The sequence below is a fragment of the Hippoglossus hippoglossus genome, chromosome 17 (genome assembly GCF_009819705.1).
Source record: "Hippoglossus hippoglossus isolate fHipHip1 chromosome 17, fHipHip1.pri, whole genome shotgun sequence".
NCBI classification, from domain to species: domain Eukaryota; kingdom Metazoa; phylum Chordata; class Actinopteri; order Pleuronectiformes; family Pleuronectidae; genus Hippoglossus; species Hippoglossus hippoglossus.
Genome location: NC_047167.1, coordinates 22,953,914 through 22,978,329, shown reverse-complemented (window position 1 = coordinate 22,978,329; position 24,416 = coordinate 22,953,914). Strand labels below are relative to the sequence as shown.

The following is a 24,416-nucleotide window of genomic DNA, read 5'->3' as shown; positions in this document are numbered from 1 at the left end:
GTGTGTGTGTGTGTGTGTGTGTGTGTGTGTGTGTGTGTGTGTGTGTGTGTGTGTGTGTAGAGCGTCATGATGCCCTGTACGTGGTCGGTGCTTTAGAAGAAGCCATGGAGCTGAGAGGGATGCGTTACCACCCCATCGACATCGAGACCTCCGTCATCAGGACGCACAAGAGCATCACAGAATGGTGAGTAATGTGTTTTCACATGACATCACAGTGCACACCACGACAGAGTGGGTCAGCTGGCCAATCAGAGCAGGCTGGGCTTTATGAGGAGGGGGGTCTTAAAGAGACAGGGAGCTGAAACCATTGCAAGATTAATCCATAATGAAAATACTCGTAAAATGAATCCCTCGATCACAAGTGTTAGTGCTCGTGTTTTCGTCCTCTGTGCCTCCAGCGCCGTGTTCACGTGGACCAACCTGCTGGTGGTGGTGGTGGAGCTGGACGGCTCGGAGCAGGAGGCGCTGGACCTGGTCCCCCTGGTCACCAACGTGGTGCTGGAGGAGCACTACCTGATCGTGGGCGTGGTGGTGGTGGTCGACATCGGCGTCATCCCCATCAACTCCCGCGGCGAGAAGCAGCGCATGCACCTGCGCGACGGCTTCCTGGCCGACCAGCTGGACCCCATCTATGTGGCTTACAACATGTAGCGACTCCCCCTGGTGGCCGATGCGGACGTGGACGAAGGATTATTTGTTAAGATGCAAAGATTGTCTGCACCTGAAGAACGGATAGGAACCGGAGTTTCTGGTGTAAGGGGAGGAAATAGCTGTTTTTTTTGCCCCAAACTTTGTCTCTCAGGCAACACGTTATCCCAGCTTATGTCTCAAGTGGTAATATTAGGGTTCAGGTTCAGGTTGGAAGAAGTGAGGTTTGCACTGAGAAGAAAAGCAGCCAACACCTTCCAGGGCTGGAGAGCCGTCGCTCGTTTGGTCCCACGGCCGCGCGACGAGATGCAGACGAGGACAATCGTTAACGTAGCAAAGATTCTGGCTTTTAAAACTACACGACAACTTTTCTTTGTTTGTTTCTAAATTTTAGGCTATTTTTCGAAAAACATATTTACAAAAAAAAAAACAAACAAAGGAAACTGTGGCAAAAATGATGTTTTACGTTTTTACGGTGTCAACCATTAGAAAGTGAGAGATATGTTTTGATACGAGGGTCCGAGGGCGTGAATCAATGAGGTACTAACAGTTTGTGTCATGTTGGCTTGTTTTATTTCTCTCCTCTTTTTTGTAAGTGTTACGTTTTTTTAAGTCATAATTATTTCCTGAACCGTTTCAGCAGGAAATCAGTTTGCTAACTTTCATAAACTAACGGCTGCAGCCTTCAACGCCGTTTATTTTTCCGTACGAACCGGCTTCGACTGAAGCGAAACAACACATAAATTCATATCATGTAAGTATGTACAAAAAGAAACTGATTTAATTTATTTTGTCTCTTTTAGAAGTATATGACGAGACGTTCAAGAATGTTTTGCTCTTGAATATTTGCTAATATAAAAAAAACCTTGTATTATCATGAGTGAAACACACTCACATTAAGCATTTTATGGAAAATAGAAATATATGATTATAGATAAAATTCAAATTCATTCATTTCGGACAGAAGCAGCTTCACACTTTTTATCTGCATGTTGGTCTGAAATGTTTGAGTCAGCCGAAAGAAAAGTTTCATTCCCGTGAAGAGTTCTGAACCAAAGTCGTCTCTCCTTGAAATTTAACGTCTTTAAATTTGTAATCGATCTGTATTTTTATTGGATTCACAACATGAAGGCTGAAGCACTTCATGCAATTCTACTTTTCAACAGCAGGAGGCAGTAACGGGCTGAAACGCAGCAAGAGGAACCTTGAAAAAAATCCTGCTTGTTGGTAAATGAACGATTTTAAATGTGTTTTTAAAAAATCTAAATTGTAAAATGTTTTATGTGGAAGGAAATTAATTTGTTTTCAGGGAAAAACAAAGTTTAAAAAAAGGCACGAAATACATATTTTTGAATTTAGAGAACAATTGATGGGAATAATTTGAAGAAGCTAAAAATGATATGCGTACATATAGGATATTACTGGCGACCAGGGAGACTTACAACAACATCCTCCTGGTAAGATTATTAAATTATCATCTTGTGTATTATACACACGTTTCACTTTGGGTCAGAACTCTTCAGATAAACATTCATTAGGGAACAAACTGATCTTTAAAATGTGACGAACAGGAAAGTGAATCACGACGAGACAAGTTGTAATTTCTCCGTCATCATGGGACTGAAACTCCTCCGGCAGGAAAACGTGAATCCCCCCCCGACATGGCAGGAAGTGGAACAGCTGCTACGACTGTAAATATCAGAGTCAGACGTCCGTCATATTTTTTACGTGGACGGATCGGTCAGGGCTCATTACAGCGACGTCACACCAGGAACAGACTGAACGAAACAGGAAGCGAAGGAGTTCGACCCCAGAGGTCAAAGGTCGGAGGATTCAAGAGAATGTTCAAGTTTCAACATCAGGATTTTTTTTTTTAAGAAAAAGCACTTTCTTCAACGTTTTGTTTTTATCCTTTAATCGGTGACATGTTTTTTTTTAAAAGGTTTTAAAAATGTCTTATTTGAGTTGACAGACGTCTTTCAATCAAATAAATATTTCAACAATTTTGACAATAAACGTGTTCGTCTTATTTCCAGTTGTAATAATAATACGCCTCACGGTGTTGCTGTTTTTCAATCTCAATTTTATTTAAGTAAAAAAAATCTGGTTTGTGGAATTTCTATAATATAACATTATGCTTTGATATGCAATGCCAATCATTTTTTATAGCGTGAGATTTCCTTAAATCTTATTCAAAATATATGTTGTACTTTGTCTCACTATGACAGTGACTTTTTATACGGTTATTACATTTCATAACAATTTCAGGTCTTTGATTACTGTTCACTTTATTTATTACTATATGACAACTTGACATAAATGAGGCTTTTAGATATTTTTATGCCTTAATATATTTGTATTTCTTAAGATACAATTACTTTGGCATTTTTAATTTACTATATTTTTCATATACTTTTTGGAGATTTTAATACCTTAGTACTTAATTTTTTCATGGGTACAATGTGTATTTTAGAACATTTATGTCTTACTGTACAAACTTGTGATTTTCTTCAAAACTTAACATTTTTTATTTTAATGCCATTCTACTATGAGGCTTTTATATATTACTCACATTTGGCATTTGTCTTACTATGACATTTTACACTTTACATTTTCTGAATTTTTTTTTTTTATGATTTCCTATGATACAATACTAAGGCATTTTGACATTTGAACATCTTACTGTACGGTATTTGAGATTTGAATGTCTTACTCTTTAATATCTTGCTATACTATGACTTTATTAATATATATATATATATTTGTATGCCTTACTATGATATTGTTATGCTATTCTATACTATGACGTTTTTCTTACTATACCATGTTTTTTTAAGCCGAGACAGAAAACAGCAAGAATCATGTTTAAGCTTTTTCAGAGAAATCATTTTTACAGAAAAACATCAAAAAGAGACATTTTTGATACATTTATTTCCTCCATGTTAGCACATAGAATATATTTATATACATATTGCTGGCTACAGCATCAAAAAAGAAATATCAGGAGCATAGAAAATGTTAAGCCACGATTAATAGTTTACATATGGACAGAACAGAAGAACATGATCTCCAGGAGATGAGGACAAACCAAGTTTTAACTAGAATTATTCCAGTTAAAAGTAACTATACTCTGTAGGTATAAGCAGGATTTCATATAGTACTCACACCGTATCACGTACTGAGGGAATAGAAACAGTGAAAAGTCTGGGTCTGGTCGACCGTGTCATTGATTTGCTGAAGTTTCAAGCTGAAACCGATTTGAAAATGTGATTTAGCTTAAGTGAATTTCCCAAAAAAATGAAAAAAAACATCATTGTCATATTGCATTACTCTGAGGAAGTGCAAAAATCTCTTCTTCACACGAGGGAAAACAGAATAAGGGGCCACAGATACACACCTTTACTCATGCAGTTTAAAAACCAGAGATACAAACTGGAATGACATCAATTTTCTTTTCCACATAGCGGAAAACAAACTAAATTCACTGAAATCTTTACGGCTGGATGGACGAATATAAAAACAGTAAAAGAGAAGCGGCTTCGCAGCGTCACGTAAAATGTGTCATGCACTTATGAGTTGGTTTTCAACAGTATGTTAAAAACCAACACATTGAATCACTGGGATACGTTGAAGGTGCAGTGTGGTTCACGGTGTTTGAAATAATAACAAAAAGAGAAACTGAAACACAGACATGCTGAAAATGACACACAGCTCATGATTACGGTTGTACATTGTACAAAACTAAAACTAACAGTCATCCAGAAGAGAACAGCTGAAATCCAATATTTGTGAATTCATTTACAATGTACATATCATGTGACGGAGACATTTTATTTACATGTAGTGCAATGATGACGAAAAGAAAACGTTTGATGCCGAAACTCGGAGGAGAACTGTGATAAAACATGAGATGAAGAAAACGTTCAGAAAAGTGAAACGGTGGCAGAACGGCACGACGACGGCTGACATGTTAGAGTGCTGCGCTCGAACGAATTTCAAAACAAAAGACCAGGTTTAGAAATCAGGCGTCGTGACAGTAAATTCTCCGACAGGGGAGCAACGATAATAATCACATTGTTCGCTCCAATACTTTAAAGAGTTCTGTTTCCAAAACCTGCAGAATCTTATCAGGGCTTCACTGTTGTCCGCACTTTAATACAAAAATGCATCACGTGAGTCGCGCTGTTGCGACAACACTGCGGTTGGTTGTGTGTCTGTTTTCAACACACACGTCGTCGTTTATTCAACCCAACACTCCACACGCACCTTCGGCCTCCAGAAATACGAAATCTGCCGCTAGAAATATCCCATAATCAAAGCTGTGTAACTGAGATGGCGGCTGGACTTGTCAATTGTCCATCGTCGCCACGCAGCCCATAATTCAATATTCTCTTACTTTGATATCAAACCCTTTCTTCTGAATTTCAGAGCCGGGGCGACCCACAGGCGACACAGCATCACCGGCGCTGCTCTAATTCCACTTTTGACTCTGCTTAAAAAGTCTGGACTTTAACTTTCTGCATCTGTGAAACCAGGATTCCAATCTCCCAACGCGGAAAGTTTGTCTTTTTACCTTTATGTGGTATAATCAGGGAAACCCAGACGCAGGAAGCTGAAGTAAGAAACTCAAACATGTTCCCGCAGGAGGCTCATGGTGTTTTGCCTTCGTTTAGTTTTTATTGAGCATTTTGATTTCCTGTTGGTACAGAATGAAAAGCAACATCAATATATAGTTCATAACGTACAGTTAGCATGTGCTATAGAATGGGCACACGGCACAAGTATACCACCTTAACTCAGAGTTCACTTTTCATTTACCACACAACCAATGTGACAAAACAGAAATAAAAGCCTGGTTCTGCCCACTATGTGAACATGTACGGTGCTTTATTCTCCACACGTCACCAGCAGCACAAACCAAAGCGGGTTTAGAAAAAGAAAAGGATCTGTACAGAGAAGCTGAATTATTATTTTTCCTCCGTTCAGTCAATCTTCATAACTGAGGAAACAGTCAAACTTTAAAAGTGTCACACTTCTAAAAATCAAAACCTGGCAATTTTATTGCCGCATTGAGGAAGGAAAAAAAAAATCCAAGCACCAAAGGTATAAACAATCGACCTCCATCTCAGGGAGAAGAATAGAAAAGATTGATTTGATCATTCACATTTGCATAATGTTTTATATTGGTCCATCCGTCTTCTTAATTTTTTATTTGTTTTCTTTTACCGCGATGAATGAAAAAAAGACGATGGAACTATCAACATGCATGAAGATGAGAAACAGGCACTGACCACCAACGACAGCACGAGCAGTGAAAGAGTCTCGGAGCTTTACTTACACGTCAGATTAAAAAAAAGGAAAAGATGCATTTCGAGTGTATATCATATTATAAAAATTACACTTACGACGCTCGGAATAATATACAAAGCAAAGCCGGGACGGGAGGACTCACCAGATCTTCTGGTTTTTCTGGGGGGGGGGGGGGGGGGGGGGGGGGGGGGGGGGTTACACATATTTGGGCTGTCAACAAAATGAAATGTGCAAAAAAGTATGTGGAAAAACGGTCAAATCATGGAACCTCTCTAAGATCCAGCTCAAGAAAGATTGTTCTACATTTTCCCAATTTAGAGCAGCGAAAAAAAGGATTTTTCACATTTAATTTTAATACCTGACTCATTAAAATGTGTCTGTTAAAAAAAGAAGGAAAAATTGCATAATATTAATTATAATATCAATAATAATACATGGAAGATATTTTTTGCTGGCGTCTTTTAAAGCCGAACTCATGACCCTGTTCCCAATAAGCCTTGATTTTAGGTAGAAATGATAAAAGGTGCTATTCACCACAAGCGCCTCGTGAAAAGAAAAACAGAGTGAGCATCCACACGTCGACACCTTATGCAGTTTTTTGTAGTTTTTCAGGAAGTTTTCTCTATGAAAGCAGAGCTCGGTCAATGCAGCGGTAGTACTTACAGTGGGGGGGGGGGGGGGGGGGGTTTCGACAGTGTGTATTTGTTGCATTTACAGTAAGAAAAATGACTCTTTTAAAAAATTCAGGTAATAAAATGTCTTCTGTTAATGCTCATCTGTTACTACACACTTAAATAACACATTCTCTGACACAAGCTCAAAATTAGCACTTCAGTAAAGGAAAAGAATAAAAACTCAAAAGAAACATAAAAGTCAGACCAGGACTCGTTTGAGCCGAACTCTCCAACGATCTGTTCACGAGAAGAGAAATCAATACAATGGGTACATTAAATAACAGAAACAGAACCAATCGCTCGTCCCAAGCAGAGATTCGGGTCCACAAAGTTTTCAGGAAGGCAAGTAGAGAAGCAGGAAGGAGGGTGGGGGGGGGGTGTGTGTGGGTGTGTGTGTTGTAGACACTGACTGACAGGCGACGGAGAGGGCGAGAGCCATTGGCGAGCTGTGCAGGGGTCAGAGAGGGCGGGGCTTCATCGCTCATCTCTTCCGGCGGCAGGTTCGTTTGTGGTCGGCGTGCCAGTGCTCCTGCTGACACTTGATGGAGCAGTACGAGGTGTTCCAGCAGCAGTGGTACATGGCCTCCTCCTCACAGTTATAACACTGCGGACGACAAACCAGCGTGGTCACCACTTCAGCGACAACATGCGAGTAAAGTTTGTTATTTCTTGTCCATTGAGTTTAACTTTCACACGTGAAAAAACACAGCAGGAGATTCTCCAGTCGGACGAGGTCACAGGAACAGAAGAATCTACCTCATCCTCCACGTGTATTGTCTTTATGTTTTTATTCAGATTAGCGTGTCTCACTTGATATCAACGCGCCCACTCGCTTGTGGAGAATCCTCCAGATCATCTCCTGCTGTGTTCTCACTCAGACATTCTGCGGAGGTTTTACTAAGGGACTGGAAACTCCGGAGAATGTCCGCAGCAACTGACTGATTAACTAATTTCAGGAGATTATCTGGAGTCCAGTCGGAAAGCAGCTACAGACGACTGAACTGAATGAAGAGGTCATTCAGGTAATACTATCTATTCTGTTAAGTGCCTCAGGTTTTATAAAGTCGAGGACAATGTTGACGCGTGTGTTTTCGTTGCAGAACTCACCCACTGTTTCTTCTTGGTCTGGGAGATGAGCTGTTTGTGTTGGGCCACCAGCTTCTTCACCTCCTCCACCAGCTCCTCTTTACACTTCTCCTTCACCTGCTTACACTTCCTCTCCATCTCCGCTTGAGATCCGGCCACCGCCTTCGTCACCGCCTGACGCTTCTCCTCTTCCATCTCTGCTCGGAGCTGAAGCCACAGGACACGCTGGGTTTTTATCTGAGGCAGGTTCCAAACCCTCACAGGGCCGAGCACCGCAGTATCAAGTTTATCAGTAAATGCAAACGCACCTTTTCCAGCGCTTCTCGGACGACCCTCTCCGTTTCCCTCTTGTTGTCTGCCTTCATCATCTCTTTGACGTCGTTGAAGACCTTGGTGTATTTCTCGTGGCACATGTTCTGGCAGGCGCCGTCGCTGTTGGTCTGGGTGCCGCGGTGCAGCGTGCGCGGCGACCCTCCGCTGGCCTTCTTGGTCTGCGTCGACACCGACAGCTTCTCAGGCTGCTGCGGCGCTGAGGACACGGGAATCTCCTGGCTGGAGCTCACTGCCTCCATCTCGGGCTCCGGGTCCTGGAGGAGCGGGTACGAGAGAGAGAGTGACAAACCCAAAACTTCTAAGTGTCTTAGAAAGGATGATACAATGAAATATCACATTTATAACAAGCTAATATTGGCTTCGGTGCCTCTACACGATAAAGAACTACAAGCACTCGGAGAGAACACCCCGCCACAAAATGTCATTAAAATCAGTTCAGTACTTTTTGAGCAGTCCTGTTAACTAACTAACGAACAAATGATGACCAATGAAAACAGCCTGTGACCTAAATATTTACCGTTGGATTGTTGACAAACAAACTTACACTGGCTTCCTCTTTGGGCTCAACCATTTGAGACCGACGACTTTTCTTCGCCTTTGGCTCCTGACTGCTTTTGAGCTGGAGGAGAGGAAGAAAAAAGGTCAAATTTTAATAATAATTTGTCCCTAAATTCCTCAAAACTCTTGTGAACATCCACTTTGACTCATGGTGTCGCTGCTTCACATTGGTTCGGTTCTTCGCTTCACAAAAGTAATGGAATACACGTTAAATGGTAGACGTGTTGTGTGTCACTCTACTTTCACCAAATATCAGATGGACTTCGGCAAACGGGAGCAGAATAATGACTTCATGTTAAAGATCAAGCTTGATGGCACGTGTTCAAATAAAAAACGAGCATCACGACAACGTCCTCGTCGTCGCTACTCGCCAAAACTTTACTGTTCTCTTAGGTGTTATTTCACAAAGTGTTTCCAAGGCGATGGGTAAGTGCTTTCCTGAGTGTTCATTGGTTGGTATCACACAAACGGCAGGTGGACAAACCAATCTCCTAAAGGTGCGAAGGCTTGTGCCGCCCTCTCTTCATAGGCTCGTTTTGAGTGATGCAAGATCTTGAGGACAGATTCAAACAAGAGGCGAGACTCTACAGATACTGACAACAGCTGAACTGTCTGCAGGTTGAATCATCGCTGAGATATTGATTAAGATGTATGGGCGTGTCCTTAGACCCCTGTTAATATTTAAATCTATTAATACTAATCTATTAATTGAAGGAAATGAAGGGAGTAAATGTTACTCTGACAATGTGGCAGTTTGGTCACCAGATGGCACTAGAGGGTACAAGTGTAAACCACCACATCAACTGGGAACTTTATCTTCGTTGTGTTTCAAGTGAAATCCTCATGACCGTACTCACATGTCGGACCTGCTCGTTGCTCGTGGAGGAGATGCTCGACTCGGCTTCGTCTGTCCGCTCCAGTCTGTCGGACCTCGCGGCGCCGCCACCGCCGCCGCCGCCACCACCGCCGCCACCACCGCCGCCCTCCTCCTCGTCCTCCTCCACCTCCACCTCGTCCTCCTCCTCCTCCTCCTCTTCCTGCAGCTGCTGCTGCTGCTGGCTCTGTTGATGGGGCTGGTGTGGCAGGCTGCTTTCCTCCATCTTTGTTTTCCAGTAGCGTCCCTCCCTCAGGAAACGCTGGTAAACCTCAAGCTCCTCGCACGCCTTCTTCCAACCATTGCTGCGCTTCACCTGCAGCTGCTGGACACTCACCTTGATGTCCTGTATGTTGTCTGCAGGAATCCAGGCTCTGCAGAAGACAAGGATAATACAAGTATCCGCTTTGCAGAGCAGCACTGCAACACTTTAAAATGTGCGTCAGTCCTGCTGACTGGACTGGAACTGTTGGACCAACGAATCAGAAAAGTGATGCTGTGTACTGTGATGTCTTCCACATGGGCTGACCTCTGGTGCTGGTGTCCGAAGAAGCGCACGTCCACCTGGTTGTCCTCCCGCTGCAGTACTTTGGCCGGCCAGTAGCCAAAACCCTTCATCTTCGCCCAGACCAGGTCATGACTGGGGCTCTGCCAAGGTAACACACAAACAAAACACACACACACACACACACAGAAACCTGTTAGATTTCTAACAAGAAAACTATATCAGACTTGTTTCTCGTGCCAACTATTACATTTATTATTACCAGATTCTTGATGCATTCTTTATGTATATAAACCTTTATATTTAAAACTATTTTCACAGGGTTAGTTGTACAAGTTAATACTCCAATACTCCAATTGCATCTTACAACTGCTTCCATGCACCTGTTGTTCTAGAAAACAACAATAAGACATTGAGATGAAACATCCTGTTGCAGCGGGCCTTTACTCACACAGGGGTAACAGAACCAGTTGTCGGGCCGGGCGTTCGACAGGTAGAAGCAGTTCTTACACAACAACAACTCGTTCAACTGGAAGAGTAAAAGAGGGGGGGATATAATATGGACACATAAAAAATAAGTCATCAACTCAGAAACTTAATGTCACTGCTGTGATAAAACCAATGAGACGCTGGTACCTCGTGACATGTGTCGCTGAAGAGCAACCGTGCGATCTCTGCCTGGTCGCTGTGAACTGCATACAAGAAAACACACCCTTAATAATTAAGTCACACGGGAAAAAAACATCATGTCACCTGCACAACTTTGACTCACCTCCATACAAGATGGAAGTGTTGTGAACAATCAGCTGAGCGTCTGCTTTGAACTCATCAAAGTTCTTATACTTTCCCTCAGACAGGTTCTGAAAGAGAGACAAACCGACAGACCCATGAGGAGATCAAGTGATAAACAGAGATCTTAGCTCATGCTGAGTTTGTTTTGTCCAGTAAAGGGCGACTACTTTATTCCCGCATTTACCCAAATTGTGACCAAGTACTTAATTTACCTGATCTGCAGAGGGTAACAGTCTTGTATTAGGGAAAGAACTTCAAGCATAGACTGTAAATAAAGATGGACGACGCGTCTCCACTTCCTCCCACTATCCAGAAATGGAGACAAAATATCCAGGGTACGAACGCTGCCATCTGGCACCGCTGACGTCATTTGGAGTCTGTGTAGTAGTGATGAGGGGATGGAGATTTTTAGTTCGATCCCCGTCCCATCCAAAACACAGAAGAGGCGGGTTTATGACCTATATTGCAGCCAGCCACCAGGGGGGGGCGATCAGGACGTGTTGGCCTCACTTTTGGAGAGCCATTATATTGTCTATCTTTATATACAGTCTATGACTTCAAGTATTTTGGTAGCATTTGGACACAAAGCCAGATTTGAACTTGTGTGCCCTCATACGCCCCGGCCCGCCCACACACACCCACACACAAATAACCACACAACCACACACAGTTTGAGAATATTTTGAGGCGTTACGATTGGTGTAATATAAAGTTATGTTTTCTAAAGTAAATATGGGGAATTGTCTGAAAGGCTGAGGGAATTTGTTTATGATAAAAAATAAATTAAATAAAAATAAATGAATCAATAAATATGAAAACAGTAAAAAAATAAATAAATAAAAATAAAACTTTAAGCCCCTCAAATGAGAGGGCGGAGCTTCAAGAGGGGACACTTGGCTGTTACCTCTTGGATGTTGGAGACGTCCAGTGCAGTGTGGATCAGCCGTCTGTACATGGGATGTTTAATGTCTTTGCCTTTCTTGTTCAGGTCCACTGCCTGCAATGTAGACGAATGAATATTCCTTGGTTCAAGTCTCTCAAATTCGAGGATATTTTGTCATAAAGTAAAGTTGCAGTGGTACATATGACATAAAACCTGTTTTACTCCCCCCGGATATGATATATCATATATTTGAATAACTGAGTCACTACAATATATCAGTCACAGGGAGGAGGTTGAAGGGGGGTAGAAATAAATGTTTGTTCTCACCCTCTCCTTCATACGCTGGACGATAAAACGCAGGTATTTACACATGTCCTGTTTGTTCAGGTTCTTCTTTTTACTGCCCTGCAGGAAGGAAGGAGGGAAGTTTAGAATCATGCCACTTCTGACCTGACCTTATAAGCCAAATAATCAGATACACAGACACACTTACAATATAATAAACATTTCTTATGTCCCATTACAGGAACGGAGTGTCCTCAAAAGTACCAAAAATATAAATCAAAGGGTTAAGTACGGGTACAGAAGTCGTCTGCTAACAGGTAGATTAGCTTAAGACACAAGAGTCAGTTTATAATGTCATTAAAGCACCAAAAGCTTTAAGTGGGGAAGTAAAATGAAAAGTAGTTAGCCTCGTAATCCAGCAGAGGGCGCTTGTTATCAGCGTGACGACTTCATGCCCTGTCTCATTCTTGTTTAAAGGAAATGTTGGACACAAGCAATCAAAGCCGTCTGGAATGGACACTCCAACAACTGTCATGCCAGATTAGTTCAAACTTGTTTTGGGGAAAGGTTCCAACCCTATTTCACATCTCACTTACGATGCTTATTTCTTATAACATCAACTTGTGTGAATCCTCTCATACTAAACCCAACTCTAACCTTTATACTCCAAAATGTCCTTTTTTTCACAAAACCATTAGTCATTAAATCAATAGGCATAATGGAGCATTAAGAGGGAATACACTTTCCAGTTTGACCACCTACCCTGCAGGCGACGCACTGCCAGTGCGATCCTCCATCTCTGGGCTTGCACTCGTCCGACAGACACTTGAGATGGTAGACTCGGAAGCAGTTGTCGCACGTGAGGATGTCGCCCGGTAGGTGACACTCGAAGCAGTACCAGTCGTGGCTTTCTGCCTCCCAGTCCTGCAGGGAAGAGACAGCACAGCACAAGTTTGGGTGACCCCCCCCCTCCAACCTGCCAACCACAGCAGGGGAGGAAACAATATTTTCTGTCTGCCATCCTCGATTAAACCTAGCTCTCAGATTTAGTGTCCGGGCACAGAGGAAGTGTCAGGGACCAGTTTGTCCCTGAAGGTGTTGGGTTCCTTGCTCAACTCAACAACGGAGAGTAGAGGTCATAACTCCACCAAGGTCCAACAGATCAATCAAGTTGCACCAACACTTCACAAACTATCAGTCAACATGTCTGACTTTTTAAAAATCAAGATCCATGAATTACATTGGGAATCAGTGAAAATGTCAGTAAACGCTCTAATCTCACAATGTTAAAGAAAGTGAGAAAAGAAATCCAGGATCTGCCCCCTGATCCAGATGTTTCATGGAAATCAACTCTGTCATTTTTGCATAATCCTGTTGACAAACAAGCAAACCAACCAACTTCCAGGGTGGAGATAATGATTTAAACCATGAATAAAAATGTGTGTTCTTCTGGGTCAATACACTGGGAAAAATGCGTCTCAAAGAAAAATGGGGATTTGACTGACTAATAGTATCAAACCTGGGTACTTTTGGTAGAGACCACAAATGTGTCTGAAGCATTGAAAGTAAAAACTGGCACTGAATACCTGATTGAAATGTCCAGTGACACCCAGCTCTCACTGGCCTATCGTGTATTGTTGTATACTATTACAGAAGTAACGTAGTTAAAGTTAATATAAAGTACTCGTCTTTGTGGGTGAGCGGCCAATGCCTTTTTATAAATAATACCAACACAAACATGTGGCAGTGGTCCTGTTTTAGGTCTCGCTCTCTGCAGCGTATATTCAAGTAAACAGCACAGAGACGGAAAGCACGCACCACTAAAACTCCTTCTACTTATCAACCTGTCAAGAGTCCAACTCCTCCCACTCACAGTCTGGACCGACTCAGCGGGGGAGAGGAGTCGTGGCCAGAAGAGAGCAGAACTTTGGTCCTTGATCCTTTCTCCATGTGGTTAAGTGCCGTAGCTTGAGGACGCTACGATCATCTTTGAACAGAACGTGCACTCCTAAACTTTGTTCTTGCACAATTGTGACCAGGGTAGGTAATTATCAGCGCATTCTGGAGATAAAATTCTTATCGCAGTTTATTTTGCAAATACAGTTATCGTTGCATCTATGTCTATATCATCTCATGAAGACCTTACACACTTTATTTATTTGAAGATTAACGCTTCTGACATGCACAATTTAAAGCAAACTGTCGTTGAAGCGGCTCCTAGTTGTGGAAACTGCCATCAGTGTCCGACAGCACTGGACACCACAGACTCATCACGCTGAGCAGCCAGTGACCTGTATTTTCTGCATCTAACTACTTAGTCAATGCTTTAATGCACTGTACTATGTACTGTTCAATCATTCATATTTCAGTATTTAATTGTTGTATAATTTCCTGATATAGTTCCTTTTTATTGCATTCCATTTTTATTCTATTCTTTGATTCTGCCTGTATTCATTCTCCATTTGATGCTGGAATACCAAAATTAAATAAACAAATTATCGTATCTTAGCTTTTTCAGCAGAACACATTTTTTACTCCAAGTGAACCAACAAGGGGCTTTTGTTTTCAGCGAGGTCGTCAGGAAAGCCTCGACTGTACCTCATTCAGATCAATTCTTAGTAGTTGGAGCTACTCTGCAAACAGAACTTGGCCTTAACCCATGAGCCTAACTCACACTGCGTGTTTGCATTCCTGTAATGCAAAGTACCACACGCTACGTGGGAGTGGCCGTGGTCAGATCACATTCTCACTCTCTAGGTTCATTTCGGGACAAAGAGTGTGAATACAGTAGAACATCTGTGTTCACATATCCCCAAACGAACCAAAGAGAAGAAGGACAATTTACCAGGGGCATAAATTAAATTCCGTCCACAGATGCCTCAGATGACTTCTGTACTTTTCAGAGTGTAATAGACTCTGCACCCACGCAAACACTTGACATTACAGAGACGGTCCTTGTGTTCTGCCGAGTGTCGAGGGCCGCTTCACTGTTGTGAAAGACAAGTGGCTGACTTCAAAAGGCTGGAGCCCTCTGAGCCCAGGACACCGCGTCTGCTTTCAGCAAAGCAAGTTTCCACAACAGCGTGGACACACATCGTTACAGCAACATGATGTTTGAGTACGAAACCAGCCACAAAAAGACTGAAGCTCGCAGATTCAAAAACAGTCTTTGTGACTTGTGACCGGGGGGGGGGGAGCCGAGCGAGTCCGACCATCATGTGCCTTCTATCGACCTACACAAAACAACTCTGAAGCAAACACACTGCTTCACTTGTAGTCTGATGTATCCTTAAAACTCATGCTACGCTGTTATTATGAATTCTCTTTTGCATATTTTATATTACACTTTACTTCGGCTTGTTTCAATTTGCTGAATTTGTGCGTGTACACATTGCGCACACACACACAACCATTCTCATTCTCAAATTTCAACTAATTAAGCTCAGTGTTTTTCAACATTTCCTCAGACGTTAAAAGGAATACACAACAGCACATTATGATATTGTCTCATAATCGCTCACACCACCCAGATCCTGAAGCATGATTCACGTTACACTTGCTCAACACAGCGTGAACCAGCATCTCTCCTTAAGTGTCTAAAATGCTTTAGATGTTAAACCCTGCACTCGATCCTACTCCGCTGACGTCACAATCCATTTAGAAGCTCGCAGAGAAATCGATGAAGTTTCAAAAACAACGTCACAGAGGAGAGTGTGAAATGGGTTAAATGAGTTAGTAAATTAGTTAGACTGTCTTTTACACTCACTACTGTCGAAGTGCAAAAACACCTCAAATCATGTTAATTTTCATGCATCACAAGTGCCCAGATTTAAATTGGTTTACCAACCTATTTATGTAAAAAGAAAAATATGAATTTAGGGTATGAATTCACAGGCAACGTAATAATTTAATTTGGGACAAAACTGGATTTAATCCAATCTGGCTTGAGGCATTTTAAACTTCATGATGGGTGAGCAAACGCCCCGGTTAACTGTTTGAGGATCAAATATTCCTGAGATCAACTCAAGGACGCAGCACATGCCAGTTGAACTGAATCCAGGCACCTGCGGAGGGAGAGTTAGCCTCCATCTAACAACTGCTTTATTCTAGTCTCCCCACTGAGTGACTGCTAAAAAAAAAAAAACCACAACACAAAAAAGAAAACAGTCGGCTGTGTTACTAAGCAGCAGGCACGGGGAAAACTAAAAGAGCACAACCACACAAAGTACAACTACCTCCGCCCACCTCCACCCTCCATCAATGATTGAAAATGCAGAAGCATGCCAGACAGAGGTTAAGATCACAGCAGCACACCCCCCCCCCCCTTCTGAAGAGAACTACAAGACCAAAATACTACAAACGCACAGATGCTCGCTACCAACCGCGACTATGCTAGCATTGCTTGTTGTCTCTCAGTAGAATATGATTCAATCAAGCATACTCTGATTACTGTTCATACTATAATTTACTGTTGCTAGTTCCACTCGGGTTGGCAGCGTTTTAAATATGCCAGGTAGCGGATACAGGTACCGGGTTAGACTTTGAGTTTTGCAAATCAAGTAACAGCAAATCTGTATGGAAGTAGCGAGGACTTTCATTACTTTCATCACTTATCACTTCCGCAAGAAAACTTGGCCACATAGACGCAGCGCTGCGATGGACTTTCGTGAAGCTTCTTACAGCATAACTGAAGTGTAGGCCAGCATGCAGAGCCATTCTGCAAAATGAAACCTGATACGTTTTCACCTCCACAGTACAAGATGAGGATTTTTCTCACTACTGGCCCAGAAGGCTTATCATTTCATTGTAAACAGCCCACAACCTTTACACTAGCCAGAACATACTGTATGCTGTTTAACTTCAGGAGTCTGCATAAGAAGATTCACTCAAATCCCTGTCTGCACTGCATGTGGCAGAACCGCTTTCTCACAGAATGATGTTAGTCGAGAGGAGGGAGGAAAGAATGAAGGGATCAAATGAAGAACAAACGCTGACTTAAGAAATAACAATGCAGCCCTTACCTTGCTTCCCTCGGCTTTCGGCTCCTGTGATTGAAAGTGATTCAGAGAGTAGTGTTTAACAGTCCTGCTGCTAAAATGAACCGAGCTCCGCTGGACAACAGTCCTCAGAGACCATGACTTCCTTATCTCCTTTCAATATGGACTGGAACCATTGTTTTAAAAAGGGCCTGAGTAGTTCATGTTAGACTTACAAAATGAATGTTAACTCTACCAGCATTATATTTCTCACTAATGTCTCTCTAGTTTAATGGATAAAACATAACACCATATGCCAGCATGTTAGTGCCCTGGTGTCAAAAGCACTGGGGTTGAGGCTACATCCACACTACTACATTTTAGTTTTAAAAAAACGCATCACTGTTGCTATGGTTACACCTGCTGTCCACACTACACCGGAGTTCTACAAGTTTAGAAACGCTTACACAACAGAAATCCCTGCTCGTACTTTTCACCGTTGTTCCTCGTTCGTACTATTTTTCCAGCTAAGAAAACCAAATGCAAATAAACAATCTGCTTCCTGTTTACGCCAGCATGCACATGCCCAGTGTATGCAAGCGGTCATGTGATTGTATTGAGTTTTCAGCTGTGTTCTTACGGACGACTATACAGACCAAAAACACTCGTCTGGAGGATTTTAGTTTTAAAAGGCTGTTGTAAAACTAAAATGTGTTAGCATGGATGTAGCCTAAAGCAGCCACGAATACATGTTACTGGCACTGGCACACAGAGTGCTCGTCACGTTACAGATGCTAGAGACTCTGAACAGTTCCTCATTACTAACATGATAAATAAAAACAAGGACTACACAAGAAAAGAGAACAGCATTAATAACACAACACTGCAGAGAGCTAAAACAAAATACACACTATTGGAAAATAAAGTGATATGCACCCAGAAGTAATAATTAATTTAAAAAGGAAAGTTCATAATTTGCCCATAGACAATAAATAAAGATGGACGACATGTCTCCACTTTCTCCCACCGTAAAAAAGGTGTAGCGACAAATAACTAATTAAAACCAAAAAGGTGAGGAAAAAATTGCATTAATTTAAATTTTGAGGAGCTGTCATGTCGTCCATCTTTATTTACAGTCAATACTTAAACAACCTTTCCGTGGACTTTTCTATCTCTGCTGATTGGCTTTTTTTTTTTTCTTGGAAACTAAACCGAGGAAAAAACTAAATCTGTTGGTAAAATACTAAATAAAAACTATAACTTAACTATAAACTGCAGTGACACATGCATTCTTTCTATGTGTTTCAGATTGAGTGTTCGTTGTTGCTCGTGTTAATAACCTGATTCATTGGGAATGGACTCGACATTTCCTCCCCCGGTAGCCAGTATCCTTCCTGCTCAATGCCGGCCTTTGAGCCCTTGCAGCCGACCGTGAGGGTCTCCACCACCAGGCCGTCCTTAACAGCCAGGCTCAGCTGTCTGGCAGTCTCCTTAGGGTGCATACTAAAAACACGACTCAGGTACCTGCACAGGTGAGAGTGGAGAAGGAAGGTAACAATTAGTGGCAACAGCTGTGCCCAAACCCAGAAACTCATCGCTTGTATGAGTGCAGCAGTTTGAAAGGTTGTTTCTAAGTAAGGTGAGACTTAAGAAATCTGTGAAAATGTCCAAAGATCCCAAAAATCTTTCTTGGCCCATTCCCCATCTTTCCGACAAGTATTGTGGAAATTCCTTCAGTAGTTTTTTTCCTAATCCTGCTGACAGCGAATACGAGATACTGTATATTGGTATAATTTAAGTTTCCCAATTTGGGACAGAGCATATGTGTTTCTCTCCCAAAAACAGTGATCAGGGATACATGTGGTGTTTGAAAATATCAAAGCAATCAAAGAAAGTTTTTATCATCATCTCTCATGCACCTACATTTCTCAGTGTGGGAGCAAGTGGGATTATAATAATGGCTCACTGGATTCCCCCCCCCCAACTGCCTGCTGACTGGCAGTGAACCTCACTAGGCAAGGTCATGTGTCCTCTACTGTGCCAGACAGCCAACGAACAGACCATGTCACTGAGTCAGGTGAGTCTGTATTTACTCCTGAGTCACTAATTTAGCCCGACGGCGGCTCTGAGTACCAAGTCAGACAGGAGGTTCGAAAATGAAGAAACCAGAGTTGCCATACCAGTCTCACATTACGAACACAACATTAACTTGGAAATATGATTTCTGTGTATATCTTCTAGTCCTTTCTGGAGTAAAAGTTACACGAAAATCTAAGTTTAACTGGCTTTCACTATCAACCTCATCTGTTCTCCCCTCAGGTTCATATTATTGTGGTGTTCATAAACGATGAAAATTACAAACTTCTTTTAACATACGCAAATACGTAGGGTTGAAAGTAATTACTTTATGTTTTAATAGCTGTTTTTCAATGAATGAAAATGTACATGTAATTTCCAGTTAGGAGTTCTCTGTGGTAAAGATTTGTCTGGTTTCTCGTCTTCATCGGCACAGGTCGCATGCATATAGCTTAAGAGGTATCTTACAACAATTAGCTTTTTAAATGATTATATAATTGGTTTCAAGTCGTCTGACTGCTGTGGCCTCCCTGTATGAGTAAATCACATTTACCTCCAAGAGGGGACGGTTAATTATTCACCTCAGCCTCACTCTGTTTCTACAGAAGCAAACTCAACAACCCTCTTAGCCACCGAGCCTGTTGGTGAAATTAAGCTACACTGGAACAGGACGGGGCTGAGGTGCTACGGAGAGAGAGAACGCCACCCGTTGCATGTCGCTGCTTTCTGTTGCCACGACAACGGCCGCTTGTCAGTTTTCATTTGGCAAGGCACCAGCTCCCAAGGTGCTCGCCAACTCATCGTACGAGATGTGCCAAGTGTTTCCTTTAGAATCTGCTCCATCCGCCAAATGAAAGGAATGAGTGAGCAGTGAGGTCTGCCGCAGATGATTTGTCAACAATTTGCATAGTTTGAACAATGTGAGATTCTCTCCACGGATCAAATCATAATCCGTCATGAACCCGACCTGCTGCAGATGCTATGTCTCCTCCATGTTGGCACATGTGACAGGGACCAAACGGCGTCATCCATCTTTACTTACAGTCTATGATATATTGAATTTTGAAGTAAAACATTTTTTCCATGATCTGCATTGTGATAAATTAGGTAAATTATTAAAGCAGCCAGCTATGTCTATATACAGTCAGTCCATGTAAAGGCATGTTTATGTGTGAAGCCATTTTCTCTCCTCAGGTTATCACCTGAAACATGTGACTAGGAAGCGGTTCGGGACAGTCGTCTACTTTAACAGGCTCAAAGACCAGTTTTATGGATGAAAGGTTGGTGGGTTATTGAAATTAAAAAGGTACCACAAACCTTAATTACCAAGCTACTATCCACCCTTCCTGTCACTAGATGTACAACAAAATGCATTAAGTGGTTTTGCAGCAACAAAATCCCAATCACCTCATTCGTTCTAGGCTGGTTAAATAAAACTCAGGATACAGCTTTTGTTTTTTTTATCTCAGCAGACAAAATGAGTGCCAAGAATGCATTATAAACAATTTTTTTAGAATTAGTGTGAACCAACCCTTTAAAGAGTCATTAAACAGTGTGCTGTGAATATACATATAAATCATACTGGCATTATATGCTGTGAACTTACTTGGAGATCCTGTCCATATTTGCGATTTGTTTCTGGTTGCGGATGACCTCAATGGCCGCCCACACATACTGGACCACCTTGGGGTCTGCCTGCCTCTTCTTCACCACACGTGACATAATTTCCTTATTCATGACGACTGTGGGGAAACAAAGACAACATTTTAATCAGCAGTTACATGTTTTTTTTTTCTTCTCATGAATACAAATACAAAAAGCTGACATCTACACTACTCCATTTTAGTTTTAAAACACATCACTGCGGGTATGTTTACGCCTGCCATCCACACTACTCAGTGTTTGAATATCTTGAAATACAATTTTACGCAGTCCTCTTCTTAAACATCCTTGAAACTTAAGATGTCGCTTTCATACATCGCAGCCAATCACAAACCATAAGAATGCTTAGGGCATTTTTATTCGCCGGATTATGCTCGGCTTTCGTGCACTTTGCGGTCGAAGAGGCAGATGACGAGATGTCGAGGGAAGATGTTCGTCTTCACACTTTTCTCATGAGCATATGAACTGTGATTTAGGGTGGGAAAAAAAAAAAGAATAACACGTGACGCATTTGACCCTGGGAGCAAATTCGCCAAGAATGAATGCAAATGAAACAGAAACACACAGCATGTGTTCAGTCACAGCCAACAGGCACAACTCCACTGGTCAGAGTGGAGGATTCTTAAAGGGATGGTTCTACTCAGCACTATGTCGATAGGGGGGGGGGAGTGAAGTGTTTGAGTCCACAAAACACTTTTGTAGTCTCAGGGGTAAACAGTGTTGCAGCAGAATCCAATACAATTGAAGTCAATTGTATTGGCTTAGGGTTATTGTTAGGGTCTTCTTCAGATGTGAAAACAACAGGAAAAACCCCAACATGTCTCCAAACTGCTCCTGTGGTGTCATCCAAGTGTCCGCAGGCTCCCACATTCAAGTACGACTCGGAACGGCGTCGTTTATTAATCTAAATGTCCGCTGTTATCCTCCTCTGGAGCCGCGTTCACGTCCATGCACACACACCGCACACGCCTATATGCTCTCTTCCAAGGTGCACGTGACGACATCAGCGATACTCAGCAGTAACTGCAGCGATGCTACCGGAAGTAGGGATGCCACCCTTGGGCGAGGGCTTGTGAGCGGCTCTGGGGGAGAATCCCAGCGGACATTTAGGCTAAGAACACGGCGTAAATGATGCTGTTTTGAGTTGTATTCGGATGTCGGGGCTTACGGACACTTGGATGACACCACAGGAGCAGTATGGAGGCATTTGGTGGTTTTTTCGTTGTGGTTTTTTTTTACGTTTGAAGACGTCGTCGCCAGTTGCTTCAATTGTATTGGATTCTGCTCTAAGGCTGTTTACCCCTGAAACTCCCAAAGTGTTTTGTGGACTCGAACACTTCCATCGGCATAGTGGTAGAGTAGATAATGAGTGAACTTTCATTTTTAAGACAGTTGCCTCTTCAAATGCAGCCCCTCCGGACAGTGTCCACAGATTTTAAAGAGATCACCTTGTCCCCTGGCAGCAGAGTCCTGAGATTATGAATTCTGTGATTTGCCCATGTACACAACAAATTGCATTGGATTACAGTCCCCTCTTCTGTCTCGCCTGTAGCAGGTGTGTGGGGGGGGAGGAGGAGGGCCCCCAGTGTCACGGTGCCAGGCCCGCCACACCACACGATGACAGCAGCACCGGCTCTGCAGCAGCCAGCGTGCTCCCCACTCAATTAGGGAAGGTGCGCGACACGGGAGGTCAATTAAGACACGCTGAGCTTTCATGGCTCCCAACGTAAACAAAGCGACTAAACCGCGCTGCCGTGGACTCCTCGCGCACCGTGACAGCTCCCCGGAGCATCGAACACACAGCAACAACCTCACCCCCCCCCCCCCCCCCGGTTTGAATGCCGATTTAAACAACTGTGACAGTTAGGGTGTCACGAAGAAACCTCCAAAAGCCCGTCTGCCATCCACCGTTAGCCCGCTGGTAGCCGCCCGCCCGACACGGGTGGGATGAGACCCAACGATCGAGGGGTCCCAGGTGAAGGACACCCCGCGTTTCCACCATGTGACACACAACTCCACAACCAATCTGTGACTTAAATGACACACGAGACACAACTGGTGACAAAGAGACAGTCGAGGAGGGCCACGGGCTCTGCCGGGGGACTAGCGCCATGTAGCTACCGACTAGCAGGCTAGCTAACATCCAAAGCGTGACCAGACGAAGGGGGGGGGGTTGTCCGTCCCTGTGCAACTTACACCGGACAGTACGTGATGTGTACGTATGTTTAATTATAACACAAAACCAAGAACACGCACTGGGCGTTAATGGGCGACTGGCACGCAGGCTGTCGCGGTGCGTCCATTCGAGTGAGCGATGCTAGCAGGCTGTTACGTCGCTAGCCTTCGCTGGCGGACCGGACAACTTCGCCAACTTGACAGCGAACACAAACAAGAACCACAATCGCGGCGACGCGTTAGTATCGTGAGCACGCGCGAGGCTCTGCCCGCCGCCACGAGGGACCGACACCCCCCCACCCCCGGCTAACTGGCTACCTGCTCGTTTGTTTTGGAGGGCGCCATGTTCACGGTCCTCCATCACGGGATAAGCTAGGGCAGGCTAGGCTAACGGTGCTAGCGCCCGTAGTTGCTGTGCTAGCTAGCCCGCCGGAGCTCGTGAGCGGTACAATAGGATAACGGAGAGAAGTCGAACCCACCTCGGCCACGGGGTCACCAACACACGGCGCTGCAGGGAACCCGCGAAGGACGAGAGGCGAGGCCGCTTACATCGGTGTTTCTCGGGCTCGTTGAGGCTGCGGAAGGCGGAGTGTGTGCGTGTGTGTGTGTGTGTGTGTGTGTGGCAGCCGGCCACAGGACAGCAGCGGCTGGGAGGTAAACACACCCGACCGAGCCGAGCCACAGGGAGAGCTCCAGCGGGGGAGTCCGACTCGCAGCAGCCGACAGCCCGGCACTCAGCAACCGTGGCCACGCCGCCGATTCTACACGTCACAGGCCGATTTGCTGGTTATGTGGGAAGTGGCACTGTGCATGGGCGGATGAGCCACCAAGGAGGGCCCCGGGGCAAGACCTCCACCGAACATCCTTCTGACAATATTGCGGCTTTCGGACATGCACTGGACTCCGGAGATTCTCCGCAGTTTCTCCGGAGGGAGGCGTGTGGATGCAGATGTGGGGTTGGGAGCCTCCACAGTTTCTCCGCCCGGCCCCCTTGTAGAAATGCCACGTTCCGTTAAACCGCGGTCCTTTCCGACCCCCGAGTTGCAGGTTGCAACTGGAGCGCCCCCTAGTGTTGAAATTTCAACTCAGGAGGTCAGGGAATGAGTCCACCCCTGATTTCGAAATCCAAGATGACCCCTGTGTATACCAACAGTAGCTAAAGATGTAGTTTTTACTGTTTATTAGCACTCTGTTGTTAAATACACACAGTACTGTCTAATTACTGAGGCTTTACTACGGTGTTAGTATGAGTGAAATGCAGCGTAATGTGCTATTGTGAATTGTTTTTGCTAACAATGGCTTGTTGGCTAACTTAAACATTGTTTCTGTGCAACTGGAACGCCATCAACTTGGGTTATTCAGCTGTGGCGTCTTTCCGAGCTCCAAGGTGTAATCCAACGTGGCAAAACTCGGCAGAAAGTCCACAGAAGTCGATAGAAGAACCCAGCAGGGGGGGTTTTGTAGTGTCGATTAGTTTTGTATTGATAAGTCATTTTTTTGTACACAGAGAATATTTTTATTGTGTACGTTTGTGTCCCAAATATAATGTTTCATAACATTTGCTGCCAGTGGTTGGGGA

At 43.5% G+C, this 24,416-nt stretch overlaps 2 protein-coding genes across 13 annotated transcripts in view; one reads left to right on the top strand and one right to left on the bottom strand.

The window, feature by feature from the left end:
* LOC117778518 (disco-interacting protein 2 homolog C) overlaps positions 1 to 1,971 on the top strand; it is a 109,108-nt gene extending 107,137 nt beyond the window's left edge. For 2 of the 5 annotated variants that reach the window (XM_034614175.1, XM_034614174.1), the window contains exons 37-39: positions 61 to 184; positions 399 to 921; positions 955 to 1,971. In XM_034614175.1, coding sequence (XP_034470066.1) covers positions 61 to 184; positions 399 to 651 — 377 coding nt within the window. In that variant the 3' untranslated portion in view covers positions 652 to 921; positions 955 to 1,971. Of the gene's footprint in view, positions 1 to 60; positions 185 to 398; positions 922 to 954 lie in introns of those variants that run through there. The other 3 variants (XM_034614177.1, XM_034614178.1, XM_034614176.1) reach the window with 2 other exon arrangements.
* zmynd11 (zinc finger, MYND-type containing 11) lies at positions 3 to 23,872 on the bottom strand. Of its 8 annotated transcripts, XR_004616804.1 has the most exons (17): positions 23,317 to 23,872; positions 20,607 to 20,742; positions 18,265 to 18,448; positions 16,970 to 16,996; positions 12,711 to 12,872; positions 11,991 to 12,068; positions 11,685 to 11,777; positions 10,761 to 10,848; positions 10,625 to 10,680; positions 10,440 to 10,517; positions 10,013 to 10,131; positions 9,467 to 9,857; positions 8,569 to 8,670; positions 8,027 to 8,305; positions 7,740 to 7,925; positions 7,020 to 7,236; positions 3 to 60 (listed from the first exon to the last, which is right to left on the bottom strand). XR_004616804.1 is itself a non-coding variant. In XM_034614219.1 (16 exons), the coding sequence occupies exons 2-16, from the start codon at positions 20,735 to 20,737 to the stop codon at positions 7,114 to 7,116; spliced, it is 2,097 nt and encodes a 698-aa protein (XP_034470110.1). In that variant the 5' UTR covers positions 20,738 to 20,742; positions 23,317 to 23,872; the 3' UTR covers positions 6,143 to 7,113. The 8 variants fall into 8 exon arrangements, 7 of the variants coding, with proteins under 7 accessions (XP_034470110.1, XP_034470113.1, XP_034470112.1 ...); XM_034614219.1 differs by lacking the exon at positions 3 to 60 and having other exon boundaries at positions 6,143 to 7,236; XM_034614222.1 differs by lacking the exon at positions 3 to 60 and having other exon boundaries at positions 6,143 to 7,236; positions 8,596 to 8,670.
* Positions 23,873 to 24,416: the final 544 nt, after the last annotated feature.